We start from the raw sequence: 20,798 nt of genomic DNA on the forward strand, positions 1-20,798 counted from the left end.
TTCCCCCTTCCCACTGCAAGACATCATCAAAAAATCCTTACCTGATAGTATGTGCCTAGTTCCTTGCCATTAGCTGTGAAGGTCAGCAGGCCACTGGCAGCATCAACCAAGCAACCAATCTCCAGACCATTATTATTACGTCCTTGTCCAGGGCTCAGGCTCTCTCCTGCGCACACCATATAGCAGTTGCTGCGTTTTATACTGAGTATCAAAAGATAAATTTATTTATGAATGGTGTGCAAAATTTCTCTAACAAACTAAGAACAGCCTTGCAATGGCTGCAAACAACAGGGTCTTGTGGCTGAAAACAGTGGATCACATCCTAACCACTGCCAAAATTCAATGAAACCTGGATGTCATAACTGAAAAAAACAAAAACTTAAGATGACAATGTATGAACAAGTTCAAATAATTTGTAAAATACCAAAGACAAAACTGACTTTGCAAGGTAAGGTTTTAAATCATTTAATGTTAAGCCTAACAGAAAGCTTCTGATATGCATAATAAAATGAAGTGCTGAGAGGAGCTGTTGTACTAATTTTGGCCTCACAAGTCAATATTTACAGGATCATAATTTCAAACTATATAGAAAGATGTACTGTTTTACTTTTCAGTGCCTATTGATTTGACTAGATCATTAGCCCACTGTTTCTTCACAAGCAAGTAGAGGTAACAATTAAATTAACACTTTTTCATACTACTGCTTTTTTAATTATTTTTTCTACATCGATCCAGTTGCATTAAATGGGGTGGATTTACACCTTATAAATTGCTAGTTGCTTGTATGTGTATAAAATATTGATTTTTCTAAGCAAATTCTAACCAACCTCTCATGAACCTTTCCTTTTTCATCTCCCAGTGTAACTGTGACGGTACGCACTCTGTCCAAGTCAAAGCTTGTGTCGTACTGGTGAAAGTCTGATGTAATCCAGCCCACCCAGACATTAGCAGGTTCTTGACCAGGAAATATTCTCACTGAATAATAGTACTGTTAATAAAAAAAAATCATGGTATCAGATGTTAATATTTGTTCCCAATGCATCAGTTTTATTCAGAATTAATTTGTTGCTCTAAAATCTGAAGACATGTCATCTCTTCAGAAGTAGCATAGGCTTGTTCAAGTGCAATTCAAGTGTAATCAAAGCAACAAAAGGCTATAAACCCAAACCAAAATACAGCCAACAAAATGTGCATGTTAAAACAAAAAAATAGAAAATATTAAATATGCAGTTTATATGCTTGTATTAAAGGCTTCTGGATCACAGCATTGTAAGCTGTATTTCTATAGCGACTATAATTTTTATACTGCAGGTGACTCAGTTTCTAGCACCTAATATCTTTTAGAAAGAGAAGAACACATCCAGAAGAGGAGTATTTGTTTTCCTTCAAACATTGGGGAATAAGTGCTTATGGAGCTGATCTTGTCAGAGAAAGGTCTACAAAACCTGCACAAAACTTTCACTGGGAATTCCATTAAATAAATGTTCTGTAGAATTAGTAGAGATGTTTTCAAATGGTCCTGAACACTGACCAACTAGTTTACTGTACCTTTTCCAATTTATTCCATTGTTCTATTTTTCCTCTTTTATGTCTAGTGTTATCAACAATAGTTTCAAAAATGGATTAAACTAGTTTATAGGTTTTCATTTGGAAATGGTTTCAGTCTGGTAATCAAATCAAAATAAAAGGAACAAAACAGTCTCAACTTGAGTAGAAGTTCAGAACTACCACAGACATTTAAATTGAAAATTAGAATGTTTCTGAAACTCTTACAACCAAAAAAACCATGTAAGTATTAAAAAAAAACCCTAAACCAAATAAATAAAGAAACCCCAAACAGCTAAAACATCAATCCTATATTACAATACCGTGGAAGTTTGCATCAAATAATCGTAGTCATCCCTATCATCTGCTAACACATCCTCAGTAAGCCGTGCAGAGTGACTCATGCTATAATCTGGCTTTGTCCTCCTGAGCATAAATCTGCAATAAAAAAAGTAAAATCAAAATCTCTATTAAAAGCTCAATCAAAAAGGCAAATTATTCAGAAAAGAGAAAGAGACAAGCTCATTTTTAAAAGCACTTAAATTAATTCTGACCTTAAACCATATATTCAAAAGTTACTTGACTGGTCTGCCAGACTTGAGCGGCATTTTCCTCTACTTTGAGAAGCAGAAGGGGGAGGGGTGGGAAAAGGTAGCAAGCTACTAACCTTTGTTTAAGACGTGAGGGCTTTTCTTGAACATAATCTTTATGGTTGTTTAACTCTGGTTTTGTGGCATCTTTTTCTCTTTCTGTCCGGTCAGGAACTAGATGACCATGAGCAGTTTTCATTAGAACCTCAAAATCAGAATCAGCATCATAATCCTCCAAGTCATTTTTTGGGCCAAAAAGACCAGAGCCTGGTAACCCTCCTGCAGCTGATCTGGAGAACACCTCAGCACATTCAATGGGCATGCTTAATCGAAAAAACATTACATCTGTTTTACTGTTCTGTGAACCAAAGGACTTCTGTGTGACCTTCAGACAAGGGCAGCTGTCTATGGTGCCATCAATTCTCATCACCTATGAAACATAAAGATGTAGCTGTTTGGAAGCTGATGCTTTTTGTGCCATGTAAATATTCTATTTATATTTCTACAATAAGCATCCATGACTTGCAAAACTTACAACAGTATGCTGTCAACAGTCTAATGCATTGTAATCCTGTGCTGACATTTTGAAGGGAAATAAATACTATGAGGAGTGGATGTTTTTGTTGCTCCATTTTTAAATTAAAAAGAACAGTCACAAAGAAATTACCTTTCTCATCATAACTCTTTGCAACAAAAATCCAACTCTGCCCAGAACAACACAGACCAAGAAATAAAAATCATACATCTACATGTGAAAGAAAATAAACTGTTTCTTAAATACCACACAACAGCTGAAAACCAGTTGGATTTCATGGCAAACTTACAAGGCATGAATTCAGTTCCATCAAGATGCACAACTGATTAGAACATAAGTGTTGACACAATTGGCTAATAAATATTTATTACAATCAAAACCAATTAGCTATGTAAAAATCAAAAAGTGTGTGTACTAGAACACATGGTATCTGTTATTTAAAAATGCCCAGTTTCTGGAATTTGCTTACAAACATAGCTCTCACTGCACAAGGAGCTCTTAATGAGGACATCTTGTATAATTTGTCTCTCAGAATGTCGTGTTACTTACAAGGCATGAATTCAGTTCCATCAAGATGCACAACTGATTAGAACATAAGTGTTGACACAATTGGCTAATAAATATTTATTACAATCAAAACCAATTAGCTATGTAAAAATCAAAAAGTGTGTGTACTAGAACACATGGTATCTGTTATTTAAAAATGCCCAGTTTCTGGAATTTGCTTACAAACATAGCTCTCACTGCACAAGGAGCTCTTAATGAGGACATCTTGTATAATTTGTCTCTCAGAATGTCGTGTTAACACACGTCGCAAGTTTCGTGGGGAAAAAAGAAACTACCAATCACATAATTATATTCTTTGCAACCCTACTGAATGTAAGACGTTTTTAACAGGTGTAAGGTTCATCCAGAATTGGGTCAACACATCACATTAAAATCTTGCTTGGAAGCACAAAAGTAGAAACATAATTCAAACATATTCAAGTGTCTAGAAACATTTTAATAGGATCACAAACCTCAATATGTTCATGGTTTTGTGGCACTGGTAGAAACTGAGGGAGCCTTTTACTCAGCCAAATGGTGATGTCTCTGTTGGTGTTAACAGCAAAGGGTTCATACCCTTCCTGTAAGCCACATATAGTGAAATATTTTAGAGTGCTGACATCTTTTCCAAAGTTCATTCTTCCCACTTGAGATGGGCCCAGGCTGCACACAGGTAGAAATCCTTAAAACGAGATGAAAGAATACATGGGTTGTACATAATGAACACTGGTGAACTGCTCTCTTCCATAACTGAATAAAACATCATTCAGGGGAAAAAAATTAAATCCAAAAAGCAAAGATTATAAAGATAAGCAATCATCAATAGCACATCACATCTTGCATGTCACCAAGAAATGTATCTTAAACATCATTCTGAAAAACAAAAGCCCCTTAATAGTCATGGATTTTTTTATGCAATGCCCAAACTACTTCAGAGAGTCTGAGCACCAGCTCTTGGTTAATCTCTCTGCTGAGCTGGTAGCGTATTGCCAATTTTACCTTAAGTCTTACTACTTTTGATATTCCTCCTAAAATGTCATTATTCATGGTATTTTGAGAGAGTCCTACTTTAAAAGTAATAGTGCTTGTCGATGTAGCTACAATAGTGAAAAAAATTACAAATATGCTCAAAGTGCATGTCACAGATTTTTTTAAAAAAATAAAATTAATTAATTTTAAAAATTAAGAAAACTCTGGCTCTGGAAAGTGAGAACTGACAATACGACACTACAGCTTCATGAAATAAGGTATTTTGGTTTGGGATCGTGTTTTCTGTCTTACCTTTTGAATCAGCTTTACATTTGTATGCACCTTACTGTTTCACTAGCACAGGGAGCACATTTGTGACTTCTTTTTACAATTTTTTTTTTCCTGATTCCCCAGAATGAGCAAGGGCACATTCCCCATACAGCTGTTCTGCAGATACATTCTTCTTTTTTTTTTTTCCTCTCAGTTTCAGCTTCACAGTCTAAAAACCTAAGAAAATCTTTTATTTCTTCTATTTCTTTTCATCCTGCTTTTCAATTTCCACAGCCACAAACTACTTTGTAGATTCATTAGACCTAGTTATTTACAAAATGCTTTCTTTTCTATCAACGAGAAACATGAAGCTCTGTTCAATGATTCTGATTCGTGTGAATATAACAGGCATTGAAAAATATGAGGACAAAATACAACTTTGTTCCTCTCTTTTCTTTAGGCTGCCCAGAAAAAAAAAGGAGCAGAATAAACAAATCAAACTCCAGAGCACCATCTACAGGAATGAATGCTCAGCAGATAAATGATCAGCCTTCAGTACCACTGTTTGAAGATTTCACTACATATCCACAAGATTGGTTATCATGTGTATTTGTATTAGACATGATAAATTCAATGACATAACACTATTAGCCACTAGGTGAAGTCCTGATTTTTATCTTCACAGCTTGGCTCTTAAATCACAAGGCATCAACTTCTCAGATAACACAGCTATAATAGACAACATGATATATGTAAATTCTGCTAGTGCAAATCCAATGATGGACAATAATACCAGTATTTTCTAGCACTAAACAGAAGAAAATTGTATTAAACAACACAACTAAGAAAATCACATTTGCATCTAGAGATATATATCTCTAGTAGGGAGAATTTACTAGGCTCCCTGATGAGTTAAAGGAATCCATAAGCTGTTGCAGAAGTTGCTAAGCAAAGCCCAAATAAAAATTAAGGTTTTCAATAACCTTACAATTCTCATCTCATCACTCAAAAAATGGTAATTCTTCTACCTATGCATTTTCCTGTGGTTTCATAAAAACCCCCAAACCTCCCAGATAGATTAGAAGTGAAGCGTTTTACACACACACACAAATAAAATGTAATAAAAGGTAAATGAGCATTTGAAAGATTCCCTGAAAGAAAACAAAGAAACCCAGGAAAAACTCCTACACAGGTAAAGTTGTCAGTGATGTTTTTACTCAATGTAGTGTATCCTATCAAACTTGCAAATGTAGGCAATGTGAAATCAAGATGACAGTCCCTCTCACCAATACAGTTTTCACTGAGAACAGAAGGTACTGTACATGTAGCTACTTCCTGCATATAACTGTAACTGTACAGTTACTGTGGCTCTGTATAAATGGAATATAGGACTGGACCAGTCCCAGTCCTAACCATGAAAACCCTACTTCCATCTCTGGTGAAATTCTGCGTTGATTTGCCAATGGTTTAGTCGTCATTAAGGTGTTTTAGGGCTCTTCTATACATGGTACAGACAGAGCATCTCATCTCACAGGGAGCGTGCTGGTAAGGCAGTTACACGTCTTTCTACAGAACAAAAATGAATTTCAATTCCCATCTCTGAATGGGTACCTAGCCATTTTAGATATTATTTATTATTCAGAGATCCCATGTAGCCCTTGCATGCTGGAGGGTACATAAAAAGAATATTTACCCCTAACCTAGCTCCTAATCTCCAGATACACAACTAGGCTATGGAGCAAGTTTTATTTCACTGTATGAAAAAGCAAAGTAAAAAGACTTTAACACTACCATATGAAAAGTAACCCTCTACCACAGTCTATCACACATAGCAAAAGCATAGGACAGGAACACTTTTCATAATGTTCCCTACTTTCAAGAATACAACACGAACCTCCTGACTCAACCCTTCAAACACTACAAACAGCTCCTGCTCACAGAGATCACGAGTTGACAAAATAAAATTTGAGTTGTACAGTGTACCTGTTCATATCTACAGTTAAATTTATGTTCTACAAATGCATAGTAAGATGCAATTATGTTTATCAATTTAACTACTGAGATGGTATCACATAAATAAATTCATCTGCCATAATCATAAGGAGCTCCTCTTGTTGGTAGTACAACCCAACATGCAGCACATGAGTCTTATTATTAAGGTGGCAGAGCACCTTATCCCCTTTTCACTGTCCCTAATTAAATCTACAAGTTTGATTTACTGTGAGGCTGCATAAGAAATTCTGTTTTCTACAGTGAAAGGTCCCTTTTTGCAGCAACACAACATGCATATGATTCACTGATCGAAGTGACCTGCAGAAAGGTCTCAGTGCTGTTAAGCAAGAGCCAGTCACGAAACCAAACTAAAGCCAGCCTACCAAAAAAAAAAAGTGAGCTCCATAAAACTAATTTATTTTGGGTATTTCATATGTGTGTTTGCACATACTCACACTTAATGGCCTTCCTGCCCCCTCTCCTTTTCATGCAATATTTGAATATTAAATACCCATAATATTTTCAAATATAGCTCTGGAGTTGTTAAATCTGAGATCAGTCAGCATGTTCCCTTGAAAACATGAGGTCTTATTTCAAAGGGCAAGCTCTTTTTACAAAAACAATACTAAATTACACAGATATTGTGGAAAATCTGAGAGGTTTGACATGAAGTCTCTGACATGGGTACCAAAGCCTTCAGGCTCCATGTCAAGCCAGGAATTCTTTTAGCAGGGAGATATGTTTCAATTTGAACCTGCAGATAGAAACAAGCACCACAAAAAGTACACCACTGTGATTTCATCAGTTTAGAATAGAAGCAGCCTACCCTCAGAATTTAATGGAATTTGAGTTTCTTTCAGAATCCCCTATTCCTTAATGGGAGTGTACTAACTAATAACTGGAAAGCCATTAAAATTCAATGGCACCAAGATTATTTTTTGTATATAACACTAACAGTAAGCCAATTCACGTATCCCTCTTCCTCATCATATTACCACTGCATCTAAAGAGATCTGGAGGCTGTAAAGTAACAGGCACAAGTCTAGAAAATTAATGGCAATTATGTCATTTTAAATAAAATTAAAATATTTCTAATTCCTAATGTACGGCAGAGCAGAGAAAGAAATTCTCCCAAAGCACTCTTGAAAGTAAAATACTCTGAAATTCAGATGAAAATAAAGTGGTTAAAATTCAAAGAGGGAACTGCTTAATTAAGAGGTATGAAATTCATATTTCCCCTGAGAATAGGGTAGGGATAAGTAATCCAACAGTATCATATGGAGCTCTTATTGTTCAAAAAATTTAAATTTATCTCTCAGCTACAGCTATATAGTTTAACATTCATATAATATATATGGCAGGATAAAGGTACCTACAAGAAATGAAAGCTTAAAGCTTAATTTTTTTTTTTATATTACCATAGTTCAGAAATTTTAGGCAGTTAACTTACTTAATACAATTTCTTGCCCCTTTTCTGTATCTATCTGCACACAGGTATGTAATTAAATTTATAAACAAAAATACTTCTTTGGTACAGAATCAATCTGCCACCTGACATACCCTCACAATCTCTGCCATCTTTAGCAATCTCCTAAATTATGTTTTCCCAGTAAACTAACACCTGCTTGCAGATGCTGAAACCCGCTCCAAGAACCCTACAACAGGCACAAAGCTCAATCTTCTGGTTTAGAATTAAGCAAAATATTTTGGAGGATAGTTTTTTATCAGCTGACTTTATCCTGGATCAGATGTCATTTCTCCTCCCAGTGCTAAAACAAAACCTTAAAGATGGTTTAAACTCCCTACCACAGTTTCTCACTAATTGGACAGAAATTTAGTAATATTTCAGTACTTCATCTAGATAAAATCTGATGTCCTTGCCTCTCATGGCATGGGGGATGGACTAGGTACTCTTAAAAGGTCCCTTCCAACTCAAACCATTCTATTATACATTCTATGATTCCATTATATCATATGATAATCTACTGCAGTAAGGATGAAATATTAAAAGTCATGAATCTGCCTCTTCAGACACATCTCTGAAAAAGTTAAAGGGTCTCACAACAAAAGATAGCCACAAAGATCACTACAGTATAAAGCCCTTCCTCATCCTCACAGCCAGCACACTTCCTTTCCAAAGGGTTAATACTAATCAAATAGAAAAAAAGGATAAGGCAGGGGACGCAGGGGCAGGGATGAGAATGGGGACATGAAACACAAAAGAAACACACTGAAGACAAGTCAGAGCAAAAACCGGGCAACAGCAAGTTAACAGCATGATATATTACAGTACTTACCATCACCAACCTCAAAGTCCTTGAACGCAAGCTCCGAGCCTGAGTCATCGAGCAGGATTTCACCATTTAAGGTGAACATCATAGTGTGCTCATTCATGTCAACCATACATCCAACAACATCTCCTGCCAACCAAGAGCGGCCAAAATGCTCATTACCTTGATGCCACCGCTGGGCCTGAAAATAATTAAAAGCATTTAAAAGAAAAATACTGACAATGTATGTGTTTTTCTCGTCTTTAAGGGTAGAACTAAAAATTAACTGCCTCAATTATGATGGCACTAAAATGAACACTTTCACAGAGTATCATTCCAAAATTGTGTCTGTGAGTACTCAAAGCTGACTCTGAATATGGAAATCCAGCAATTAACTTCCTGCAGGCATCCTCACATCAGCATTGTAAAATATTGCTAAGAGAGATGACAGGGAAAACTGCTATTTCAACATTTTAGTAGGAAGTAAGAGTATAGTTTAGTTTCATCCAGAAGTTCCATGGAAGACCTGTAATTACAATAATATGCTATCACTTACAATGTTTAATAGCTGCTTAACAAAAGCAGATTTTTAAGCAGTTGCTTTTACTTTAGTAGTCTATAAATTCATTATTTGCAAACAAACTGTATTGTTTCCTTAAGTATAATTCTAAAAATGTTTTGTGAAAAATAAATTAATCTTTCTCTCATTTCAGATTTTGGAAGGACTAGAACTGTCTGTGAATGAGACAAGCACTGGGTTTCTGATAGATTCCAGAGTAGCTGAGGGCATGATTAATGATTCCTATGACTGACTTTCAAGTCAAAGACTGCAAAGGATTTCAATGGGGTCTTGCATTGGAGTTCAAATACATTAACATCTGTTAATAACTATTGTAACTAAGCATAGAACAAGTATCAATAACTAATAGTAAATAGGGTTCCTATTCATGTATTTCATCACGAGTTGATGTTTATGCTCTGAATCCATCCTGGAAGTTGTACAAAACAAATGAACCTTTCTGGATATCCTGAAGGTCAAATTTTTTCTCCAACCAAGGGAAGAACCCATCAAAATCAAAGACAACACAATAGCTCTGTGGATTGAGACGTAAAGGTCAAACCTACGATTCAGAAGGCAACTACACAGCTATTCCAGTAAAAATAGAGGACTTCAATGGTTTACGTAAGACACTTTACAAAAAACTTCAGTTCTCTTTTCCAGGCATCTTCTCATGCAACACATGAGTGGGAAACAAATAAACTCCCACAGCATAAATAAAATACATCTCGAGAACTTTATCTTGCTAGGAACATGCAGGAACACTGTTGATTTCTGTTACATATTTCAATAGTAATAAAGGAAATTAATTCCAATACCAGATACAAGGAATAATTTGACAATGAGTCACCAGTAGCCTTAATAAAAATTAAGGTTTGGATAGCAGTTGCACTTGCCCTCATACTGAAATTAAAAATGTCAATGAGTCATTTAATCTATTCTGATTATAGTCAGTAATATAAAGGTTTGTTTTCCTATATATTTTTACTGCTAGATTTCGATCTGTCATTTTTTTCATACAGAATTAAATTTGAGCAAACCTTAGTGGTTCTATCATACTTCATTTAAGCTGTAAGGATTTCCATGAAAACCTTACTATACTCTTTGGAACTCACATTTCTACAAAAACTTTGTATCAAAGTTTGGCTCCAACACTTACTGTTAATAATCTTAGCCCTATTTATTCCCTAATGGCACTTCTTAGAGAGAGAACAATGAAGTAAAACTTTAAAGAAATTATTCATAGCTAATTACAGCTCTGCCAGTATTTTGAATTTGATTAAGTCACTTTGATTTTCAGTTCTTTATGTATACTGTAGAAACATGTAAATTTGTGAAAAAATATTATAGAAATGCCAAATCCTGCCAATTAATTTTTCAGGTGACACTGGTTCTAGTTATTCTACCTAGACCCTCAAAGACAGAGAGAAATAATTTCATGAAACATCAATGAAAGCAGAGAAGGCAATTGAGGCAATGATACATGTAGCAACACAAAAAATAAAAAGTTTTGCAGGACTCATATTATTACAGATAAGCACATACAAACCTTAAAGCCATCAAAGACAAAAGCTTCCTCATCTGAGCCAAGTTCCTGATCTGGCAGACAACCCGGCCTGGTCCAGCCAACTCTCATGTCTCCTGCCGTAACTGCCTCAAACTCAAAGTACCACTTCCCAGCCTTCACTGCATAAGTCTTTTCTGTGCGGAAGATCCTGAACTTTTCCATTATCCCACTGCACACGTCCAGTCTCATTGCTGTAAAGGTTAAAAAAATAAATATAAAGGGGAAAAAAAATCAATGCAGAAAGTACTATTTTCAACTACTGACAAGAAACAGTGAAAGCAAAAGCAAAAAGTAAAGGAATCCCTTTGAGCATAGACATGAAAAAACTGCAGAATAGCCGTGCAGGGAAAGTGTCCTTGCCCATTCTGGGAATCAGGGAGAAAAAAGGATTTAAAAACCACAAAGAAAGGAGAACTTAGAAATCTGAATGCAGCTACAAACGTGAGATGACTCAAGGATCACTCTGATTCTTTTTCTCATATTAGGAAAAAAAAAAGGCCAAAAGCATGGATCTTTTTCCACAAATTTGTAATGTATTAAAGCCTGTCCAACCTTTCAAAAGTCAGCATTCCAGTCTGATCACAATTCCCCTTCTTCCTGAATTTTTTAAAAGATAAATTGTCTGCACCTACTTGTACCTGTTTGTCAGGCCATGCTAAGAACCTCTCCCTTTCTGTTCTGTTTTCTTACACACATCAAGGTCCACATTTCCAATATCACCTAAGATAGCCTATAAAATCACATCCCTGAGAACTAACCATCATGTCTCATGCCACCATGCCTGACTTCAGTTAGGTGAGGTTCAGTAAGTTTCCTCTAAGCATCTCAACTCTGTGCCACATCATTCTTCATCCATAAAATCTTCTCTTTGATAGTCTACACAATTAATGCCTTTAAAACACTTCTGAAGACCCTTAGTACCTCACCTATACAGATGAAGCACCACAAAGCATGGTAACTGAGAAATTATTTTCTTTTTAGATTCTAAGTAACATAATGCTTTCTAGAGTCTAAGCAATCCCAAAAATACAGCTGCTGTGGGAAACCAATAAGTAATAATAATAACCAAGTATAAAAACCAATACTAGAGAATTTTCTAAAATTAATGTTAAAATAAAAATTAATGTTTGGAGATGCCGAACACCACTAGGGGGCTCTAAATCCCTTAATAACAGTATGGGTTTTGGCTGATCAAAGAGGATCCTTGTGAAATGTTTTATGCATTTCCAAAATTTGAGAAGCTCATAAATTCCAAAATCTAAATCCCCAAAATTAGTATAAAAATCTTTTGCTGAATGCAATTCCAGTCTTTGCCCAAGAAAGACCAATTCGTGGGACATTGTTCCCCAGTTCCTTTCCTCTGGGAATTTAGCAACAGCATTGATCACGTCTTCCAGATTCAAGAATTGCACTTGTGTTCTTTACATTTCATTAGCAACTCCCTTCACAGAACCAGCTCAACGATCTCTGCATTCTAAGGAAAAAATAGAGATTTTCAACAGTTCATATCCAAAGAAAGGCAGTGGCATGTGGTTCTCAGAGCCATAAATGAAAACTGGGATTAATATTGTTCAGTAGGATGTGGAAGAGACTGTGGAAAAGGAGTGTGCTCTCCCCCTCTCGCCTACACCTTTAGGCAGTCCCTTTATCTTCACAAGAGGCAAAGGCCTCCTCTATCAGCCAACTCACCTTCTCAGAACCAAGCAGAAGTCATGTTCAATCTTTCTTTGCAGCATCTCTTTCCCAACAGTGGGAGGGGGAAGAAATTCTAGGATTATGAAGCAGGCTCATACTCCCCCCAGGCTAGGCATAGGCACATTTAAGAGTGAGACCGTGGCATTTTGCCACCAACACTTTCCACTCCACTAAGGAACATTGTTCTACCTATTCAGCAATCCAAACTTGTTACACACTCATGGTCTCAGCAATGCCTCATATTTAAAAGTAATTTAATAGCAGTATCTCATAAAAGCTAAGCATCAGAGCATGTATGTGCTTTGGAAAAGAAATTCCAAATGGTGGGTTCCTTGTGTACACTTTAGGTATGAGTTATGTCTTCTGCAGAAATGCTTTACTGAAGGTCTACAGCGTAAATAGGTCTAAGCAATATTATCACTACATGAAGAAAAAAAGAAAATAAAATAAGATTTAGACACATTTCTCTAATTTTCCACATTTTGCTGAGATTAGAAGGATGCTAGTTTCAATTTTAATTATTCCATATATCCTTATCACTAAGTGAACTTCTGAAATATGGGTTATAGGAACTTCTGACAGGAGTTATATCTATTTATTTTATTTGTACATTATGTCTCCTGATTTCTTGTACTTTCTTAACATTTTATATTCTGCAGTTATTGAGTTAAATGTCGCGTACTGTTTCTTTAAAACTTCTTTATTCATAGTTTACATAGTTTTTTTGTTTGTTTGTTTTTCTTGTCTAGAATGTCTCAAACTGACTGCCCACAGTATCAATAAAACATTCAATCTGGCAATTATGAAAATTCAAAGAAAACATATGTAAAAAGTGAGTTTAAATTTATTTATAGTGTAATTCAACTTCCAAGACCTGAGAATGTTCAGGAAATTTAAAGGCTCTAACAGACTATCCAATTCTACACTTGCAGGTTGACATTCACAGAAATTCAGTCTGCAGTCCTTCATTTTAGAAAATTTCATCTTGTAGCTTTAAGTGTTTAAATACAGGACTGTGCACAAAGTTTAGAATTCTTCATTATTTAAAGTTTAAATTTTACAAATATAAAATTGACATCTACTGAGTTTAAATATTTTTTCCTATTTGACTTGAAATAGAAAATATAGCATTAAATAAAAACTAGTCAATAAATTGTGTTTATTGATTTAAATTGCAAATAATTGCTTTAAAATGTAAATATGTTACATTTTGTAAATATTCATTGAGGCCACAGGGCAAGGAAAGAAAACAATAAGGAAAGTAAGAAATTAAGATCTAAGAGAACAGAAAATGGAGAAAAGCACCTATTAGATTTGAAGGCACCTGTCCAAAATGTTTTATTGGACCAACAAATTCAGTAGCAGAGTGGAAAAGTTCTAACCTTTTTTTGAGGAAAAAAAAACCCAAAATTAATTACCATGATCTTGATCAGGAGCTTCTAGATTGTAACCGTAGCCTAGAAGGGTGCGGACTGCCTCCCGAAGGCTGTCTTTGTTGGACTTCTTTGTTCGATCATCCAAAAGAGCGTACGGTACAAGGCGAGGATTTCGTCGATTTTTCACATCCTGTGTTAGGACGGAGAAATCAGTTCAATTTCAGAAACTGTGCTTTTCTTACACACAAGATTATGCTATAATAGCAGCATAAAAATTACTGTTTATACCAGCTGAAATCATGTAACTTCAAATATGGCAAGGGATCAAAGAAATTGCAATAGACTGAATTCACTAAAAAACAAGTGACACACAAAATAAACAAAGCAGTGTGGCTTATACCTGCTGTAATTTTCTATCAAATTTACCCAATTTACAATTTACCCAAGTAACAATACAAACCACAGAAATAAGGATAGATGAAAGTTTGACAGGAAAGTCACAAGGATTATATTTCATACACTGTTTATGAAGCAGCTACCATAACAGGAAACTTGCTTCTAACTATAGCAAAGAGACATTTCTGTACCACAAATATACAGGTGTTTGTTTTATTATTATAGAACTAAACAAAATATACTGAATGCCCAAATAATAAATGTGATAACAACAAAAGAACAAAATACTACTAATAAAAAATAATAAATACAGGCAACAGCAATTAATAAATTATGAAATAGATAATAAACCTGTGCCTTACTATAACAACTACTTAAGACGTGTATTTTTCAAAAATACAGGGGTTTGCAAACGTCTGATTTATGTGCTTCATGTATAGAGATTTTGTAATAGATAACTAAACTAGCCTCTCCTGCAGCTGAAGCAAAAGTATTGGTAAGGTTTAATCTTCGTATTTTAGTCTTATTAGAAAACATTGATTAGGTTTTCCTCTACTGCATTATCTTACTTGAAATCAGGGTTTATTTGGATTATTTAAATGGCTAATATAATGTTTAGTGACTAACAGAATTGTTTCCTTGTGTATATTTTCTTCTCACATCCTGTCAGAATTTATTGGCAGTGAGAGAAACCAGGCAAAGAACTCTCCATGTTTTTCCAAATGTCTATATTTATTTTAAAAATTACCAATTGGACATATCATATAAAAAATACTTGCTGTTTGTTCTCTTGGTACAATACCAAAGATATTGAGAGGCTTTTATTATTGGTTAGATTTATTAATAAGTCAAAAAACAATGCCTATTATTTTAGAAGACAGTGTCTACAGTGAAAGTACCTTACTTCTTTTACAGCATTACAGTTCTAGTTTTAGGAACATACGTGGTTTCAATTCTATCTTGGCAAGCAGAGAAGAAATGGCACATCCATTCTGAAAAAATTCTTGCAGGCATCTTTTGTTATCCCTTAAATGCTTAGATGCAAGGCTACCTGCCTCTTGCCTTGTCAAAGTGAGCAGGTATTAAAAGTATACAGTTATAAACCAGAGCTTGATGAAATCTAGTCCTACAAGTAACTCATCTAGGAGAAGAAATATTAAGGGACAAGCATTAACTACATGCTAAAAGGGCTAACAGAAAGACAAAGGTAATGCATTGCTGGGGACACAAATCACAAAACCGTATCAGCTCTAATTATATTCAGCGGAAAGGACAGTGGCAGGGCCAACACCAATACCATTTGAGGGATCTATTTTTCATATTTATTCCAAATTCTTAAGCTGACATCCTGCTTTGTCCAATGTTTAATTTCGTAGATGTGAAAAAGGGCTGTGTCCTTCGAGCAAATGCTAAAGTAAATGTTACCATTATTTGATAACATTTGATAATAATGTTATCATTATTTGAGAAATCATTATTTGATATAAGAATATTCGCATTAACATCTGCGGTGAAGAAACACTGAGTTTAATTATTTGTCATTGAAAGGACACAAAAAAGAGAAATAATTTCCTCTGAAGCACTATAGGTCCAAAAGGTGTTGTGAAATACTGTCTTTAAAAATATGAAACAGAAGTTTGGAACAATAAATACGTAACTTCTTATCCATGATACATCGTTAGACTAATACATTTGTAGTTGCCATAGCAACCATTAACACACATTAACATACAGGCAATCAGCTGATAACAATGTATATAATGAAATATAGTATAAGTGCTTTTAAAATGGCTAAGCACAAAATGAAAGCAAGGGGAAAGAAAGGAATACAGAAATTGTATGTATTAAACCAACTTGATTTTACAGATTTTTTTCCTTGGGTCTAATTTTATTTAGGTGACCATTTTCACCCATTCAAGACTGTGGTTACATCTTTAAATTTGAATGTGAGATGAGATTTCTTTTAACAAATTTTTTCTTTTTTTTTCCTATTACACATCTATTTAAATTTTGAATGTGTTACTTATTGCTGAATTAAGCACTCTTATTGTTATACTCATCATAAGTTTTTGTACTAATGATCTCCTGCACCTCTCTGGTATAAGTGTAGAGAATGATCCCATACAGTGATTGAGCTTTGCACATTCACAATCAAGTCAACAAGAAAACTGATTAGCTAAGAGTGGTAATTTTACTGAGTACCTTTCCAAGTAGTACATAGACTGAATTCTTCCTACTCAATACAAAGAAGTTATTGGAGAGTTTTAAAATAAGTTTTAACAATTTCTGCCTGTTCTAAATTTTTTTTAATAATTTTTTTTTAATCAGTATTTTCCAGTTTTGACAGCTTAATGATTCAACAGTTTTTTACAGAGTTTTTCTGGCAACCACTTGTTAACAGACAAATGGTTTGAGCACATGACATTTATATAATTCTTTTCTTTTGAATTCAGAACTTATCATAACACAGAAAAAAAAAGGGGGAAGAAGCCTGTATATTTTATTACACAGATCTGTCTTCATTTGACATAACAAACATCCATTAATAATTTAGAATTTAATTTACTTTACTTAAGAAAACATTGCAACCATAAAAATTTGGGATGCCTTGCAGAATGTGCCCTGGATGGAACTAATAAAGTTAAACATCAGTGATATAGCACTCACTATGAAAAGTCAGTATTATTTTTCACAGTGTACACTACGAATTCTGTTATATAGAGCAAATGATAGACAACTATTTGAATGGGCATACATACACTTATTTGTAGGGTATAAAAGCATATGAATTAGACAGTAATTGGTCAACGATGGTACTAACTGCATATAGCTCTTAAAAGGAAGAAAAAAGAACTACAGAAAAAACTACCTAATCACACGCACACCAAAAAACATCGACAAGCCTTTTAAAACTTCCAGGACAAGTGAAGAATACTGCTGCAAAATAATTCAAAGGAAACGCACATCAGATGTAAAGTGCATTCTTTCATTCAATGAGTCTGTGACATGTCGATAACTGATCTTGTGGCACTGGATCTACAACTGGTCTTGGAACTTGCATGGACAGATCTCATGTAAGAATGAAATGGGGAATGTCCATATCGTCTACAGCAGCAGAGAAAACCCTAGACAAATTTTATAAGCAGCTCTAAAAGAACCTATTAGGAGATGCAGTGTGTGTAATAAGGTTGTGTGCTTCAGAAGTAATTCAGTAACAAAAAACAAAGCGTCATATAAACCTCTAAAAGACATCTGAAAATAATAATGCAGTCTTCAGAGCTATAACTGTCGTATTGCAAAGCTGTGCACTCCTGGATCTTCCCAAAGCTCTGAGAAGTTCGGGAGCAGCACAGACCACTAGACTAAAGGGAACAAAAGGTCACCACAAACATATGTAAATAAGTGCTTATCAAAAAGAAAGATAGGAAAGGACTGAGAAGTTAAAGCACACAGTAGGACGAGTGCAGGAAAAATATGATAATTTAATGGGAACACACATTTTGCAATTTAAAGTATTAGAGCTGTACAGATACCTATCCTGTGTCATATTGAAATGATTTTGTTCTCCTAACCAAGGCTGTTAAACTACAAGCACAAAATAAGGGTATTTCCACACACATCCATTAGACAGATGTGCTGTTGTTTTCTTAGCTCCCTTTATACCATTAGCAAACCCTAATTCCACAGTTGTGAACTGATTCTTCTTGCTGTCATATCTCCACCGACACACAAGATCCACATCTCTCACTATCACAAAGATTTCCAAGCAATTTTCACAACAAATGCTACAGGGCAACCTTGCCAGCAGTGCTGCCAGAAAACCAGTGAGCTATCATGTGCATGTGCAGCATGGACACTGTGAGCAGAATCATTCATACCTACATCATTCCTTTCATGCCTCGCTATCCAGAGGGCAAGCTTTTCCACACATATCACAGCAGCTCATGTTTAACCACAAAACCATGAAAATTAAAAATCACCTTATAGGGGGAAAGGAAAAATTCAATTCTAAATTGGTATTTACTAAAGAAGTAATTTTCAAAGTCCAGAGCATTAGAACCACAAAGCACAATAAAGTCCTCACATTATTAGCAATGCTAATAATCCAAACATACCCAACCAAAGCAGAGGTTGCATTCCTCATCTGGAATACTAGCAGCTGAGTCCTAGCCCTAGAAGTATGTGTATCTTAGTAACATATGTATTACTTCTGCCATCTTCACTAAGGACCATACCCATATGGAATGCCTGGCAGAATGTGCCCTGACTATAAATAGAAGGAACTAATATATCAGTATAAATCATGTAAAATGTCAAAGTGTGGTAACATAAGTAGTTTTTACAAGGACAAGATGCTGTTTTTATATATATTTAATGAAAAAATAAGCAACAACTTGGTTTTTCCCACACATGCATATTTCACCCAGCCTGACTTTCCAGAACAATGCCTCTCTTGCATTGCAGCCTTAGGCAGCCTGAGAAGACCGACTCCTGATCAAATAATGATGTCATCTACTTTCTATAAATCTAAAAAAATAAGATCCTGACTTAAAAAGACCAAAATGTCTTGCACTTCTGGGCCAAAGAGAAATAAGATTTCATATAATTGGCAATACCGACTAACTGTTCTAGGACAGGAACTGGCGAGCATCTTTTTTAAGATGCTTTTCACACAGTGGGAGGAAAGTTTTAGGTTGCCAATTTTTAGAAACAATTGTTAAAGCTGTGAGATTTTTAATACTTTTTCTTTTCTCAGTATAAATGAGGTTTCTGATTGCTAGCTTTTCTAGCCAGAACACAATGCAACATGAAGAAAAAGCAAGATACCGTTTGACAAAGCTATCTGGATATGTGAAAATGCATATAAGCAAAGTTTGAAAGAATCTTTGGCTGTGATTTCCACAATCAGAGGGGAGACCTGATGTCATACATTCGGGAAGAGGGAGGAGGTAGGTAATGTACTTTAAATTATTTTAATTTGCTTTCTGATCTCCAAGCTCGACTCTGTTCTCTCCTTTTCTGTCTTTTCCTTATTTATATGGATCTTGGGATTCTCCTGTATGCATAACATCACAGTTCTATGGATGTCAAAAAATAACCTAAGTTCATGGATATGCCAAAAAATACCCTAAGTTCATGGATAAACTTATATGAGTTCTGAACATTTTTCATTAGATTGTGAAGATTTAGTCACAAATAACATCCTTTTATACTTCAGTGCTATTTTTCCATCATCTTGTTATGAAAAATTCCTTAAAAGTAACCAAACAAAAAACCTCATGTAATTATGATGGGACTTAATATCAACATCCATAAAGGTAAAAAAAAAAGCCCTCTCTCATAGCACAATTATGATTATTTTAATTCACTTACAGCAAGGCTATATTGCTCCTTTGCCTGGATCTAACTCCTACATCTGTCCTTGTTTATTTACCATTTCCTCAGTTCCAAGACCACCAACTTGCAGGTAATCACGTTCTCCCTTAAAGGGACACTGTCAAGTATTTTCATACTGATTTTGTGCTTGTTTTTTCTCTTACCTTACTACTTAATATGTTCTTTTAATCAGAAATACATGTTTTTCCTACCTGTTTTGTTCTGTCTGCTCCCTTCATCAAGCAATAAGCAACTGTGAGTCTGTACTACTAAAAAATACTTACTTGTTTGTGATCAGTGTGATCACAGTTGTCAGGACAGTTCTGGGAACAGGATTTATTAGCTAACTTGTACTCCCTCTCCTAGCTGGCTCTGCAGCAGCAGAACAAAAATACTGTATATAGTCATGCACAAAATGTAGCTTGCTATATCTTGTTAAGAAAAAAGCCTGAAAAGCAGTGGTGGATTTAGAAGAAGAAGAAAAAAATCTGGAAGTTGGAAGGCATTTCCCCCAGAAGTTTTTAAAGAAAGAAATGGTTTATACATGAACTACTTGACAGTATCCCTTTAATTTTTTCATTTTATATAATCCCAAAATGATGAGGCTCTCATACAGAACAGACCTACTAGATTATTTAATCCATCCTACAGCCACAGCATGACTGCTGTTCATAACATATTTCCCAGTGATTAGTTCATCTACTTTCAAACATCTGTAAGCTTCTTTCCCTTAGGAAAGTATTTTATAGCTCTGCAAGATCTGTTTATAGTATTATACAGCATAACATCATGTCACTTTGTTCCAGTACTGTAACATTTCACAGCAATATGATGGGATGATGTCATAGGTTAGCAAGCATAGTCCCGGAAGGGACGTCCTTGCTAAGGGGTGCTTACAGTTTCCTCTGGGAACTGATAGAACCTATCAGCTGGCCAGTTTGAATATGGACAATTCTCTAAGCCACTTAAAGTTGTGATCACCTCTGTGATCCACATTTAAGAATAGGCAAACTCCCCCTCCAAGCTCTCTCTCGTTTCCGGCGCTGGGACAGGTGGCTGCAGGCCCCGTGTGGGGGCCAGCGGGCCCGGCCAGGCCCTGCTTGGGCCAGGCC

General features: G+C 35.3%; 1 protein-coding gene across 1 annotated transcript in view; it reads right to left on the reverse strand.

Moving 5' to 3' along the window:
• The window catches only part of RYR2 (ryanodine receptor 2), a 274,869-nt gene that overhangs the window by 25,740 nt on the left and 228,331 nt on the right, over positions 1–20,798 (reverse strand). The window contains exons 27-34 of the mRNA XM_017745069.1: positions 13,957–14,104; positions 10,826–11,034; positions 8,745–8,919; positions 3,690–3,898; positions 2,213–2,565; positions 1,869–1,983; positions 828–988; positions 42–201 (exon numbers count right to left, since the gene is read on the reverse strand). Of these exons, the coding sequence (XP_017600558.1) occupies positions 42–201; positions 828–988; positions 1,869–1,983; positions 2,213–2,565; positions 3,690–3,898; positions 8,745–8,919; positions 10,826–11,034; positions 13,957–14,104 (1,530 nt within the window). The remainder of the gene's footprint in view (positions 1–41; positions 202–827; positions 989–1,868; positions 1,984–2,212; positions 2,566–3,689; positions 3,899–8,744; positions 8,920–10,825; positions 11,035–13,956; positions 14,105–20,798) is intronic.

Source organism: Corvus brachyrhynchos, unplaced genomic scaffold (genome assembly GCF_000691975.1).
Source record: "Corvus brachyrhynchos isolate BGI_N302 unplaced genomic scaffold, ASM69197v1 scaffold70, whole genome shotgun sequence".
NCBI lineage: Eukaryota > Metazoa > Chordata > Aves > Passeriformes > Corvidae > Corvus > Corvus brachyrhynchos.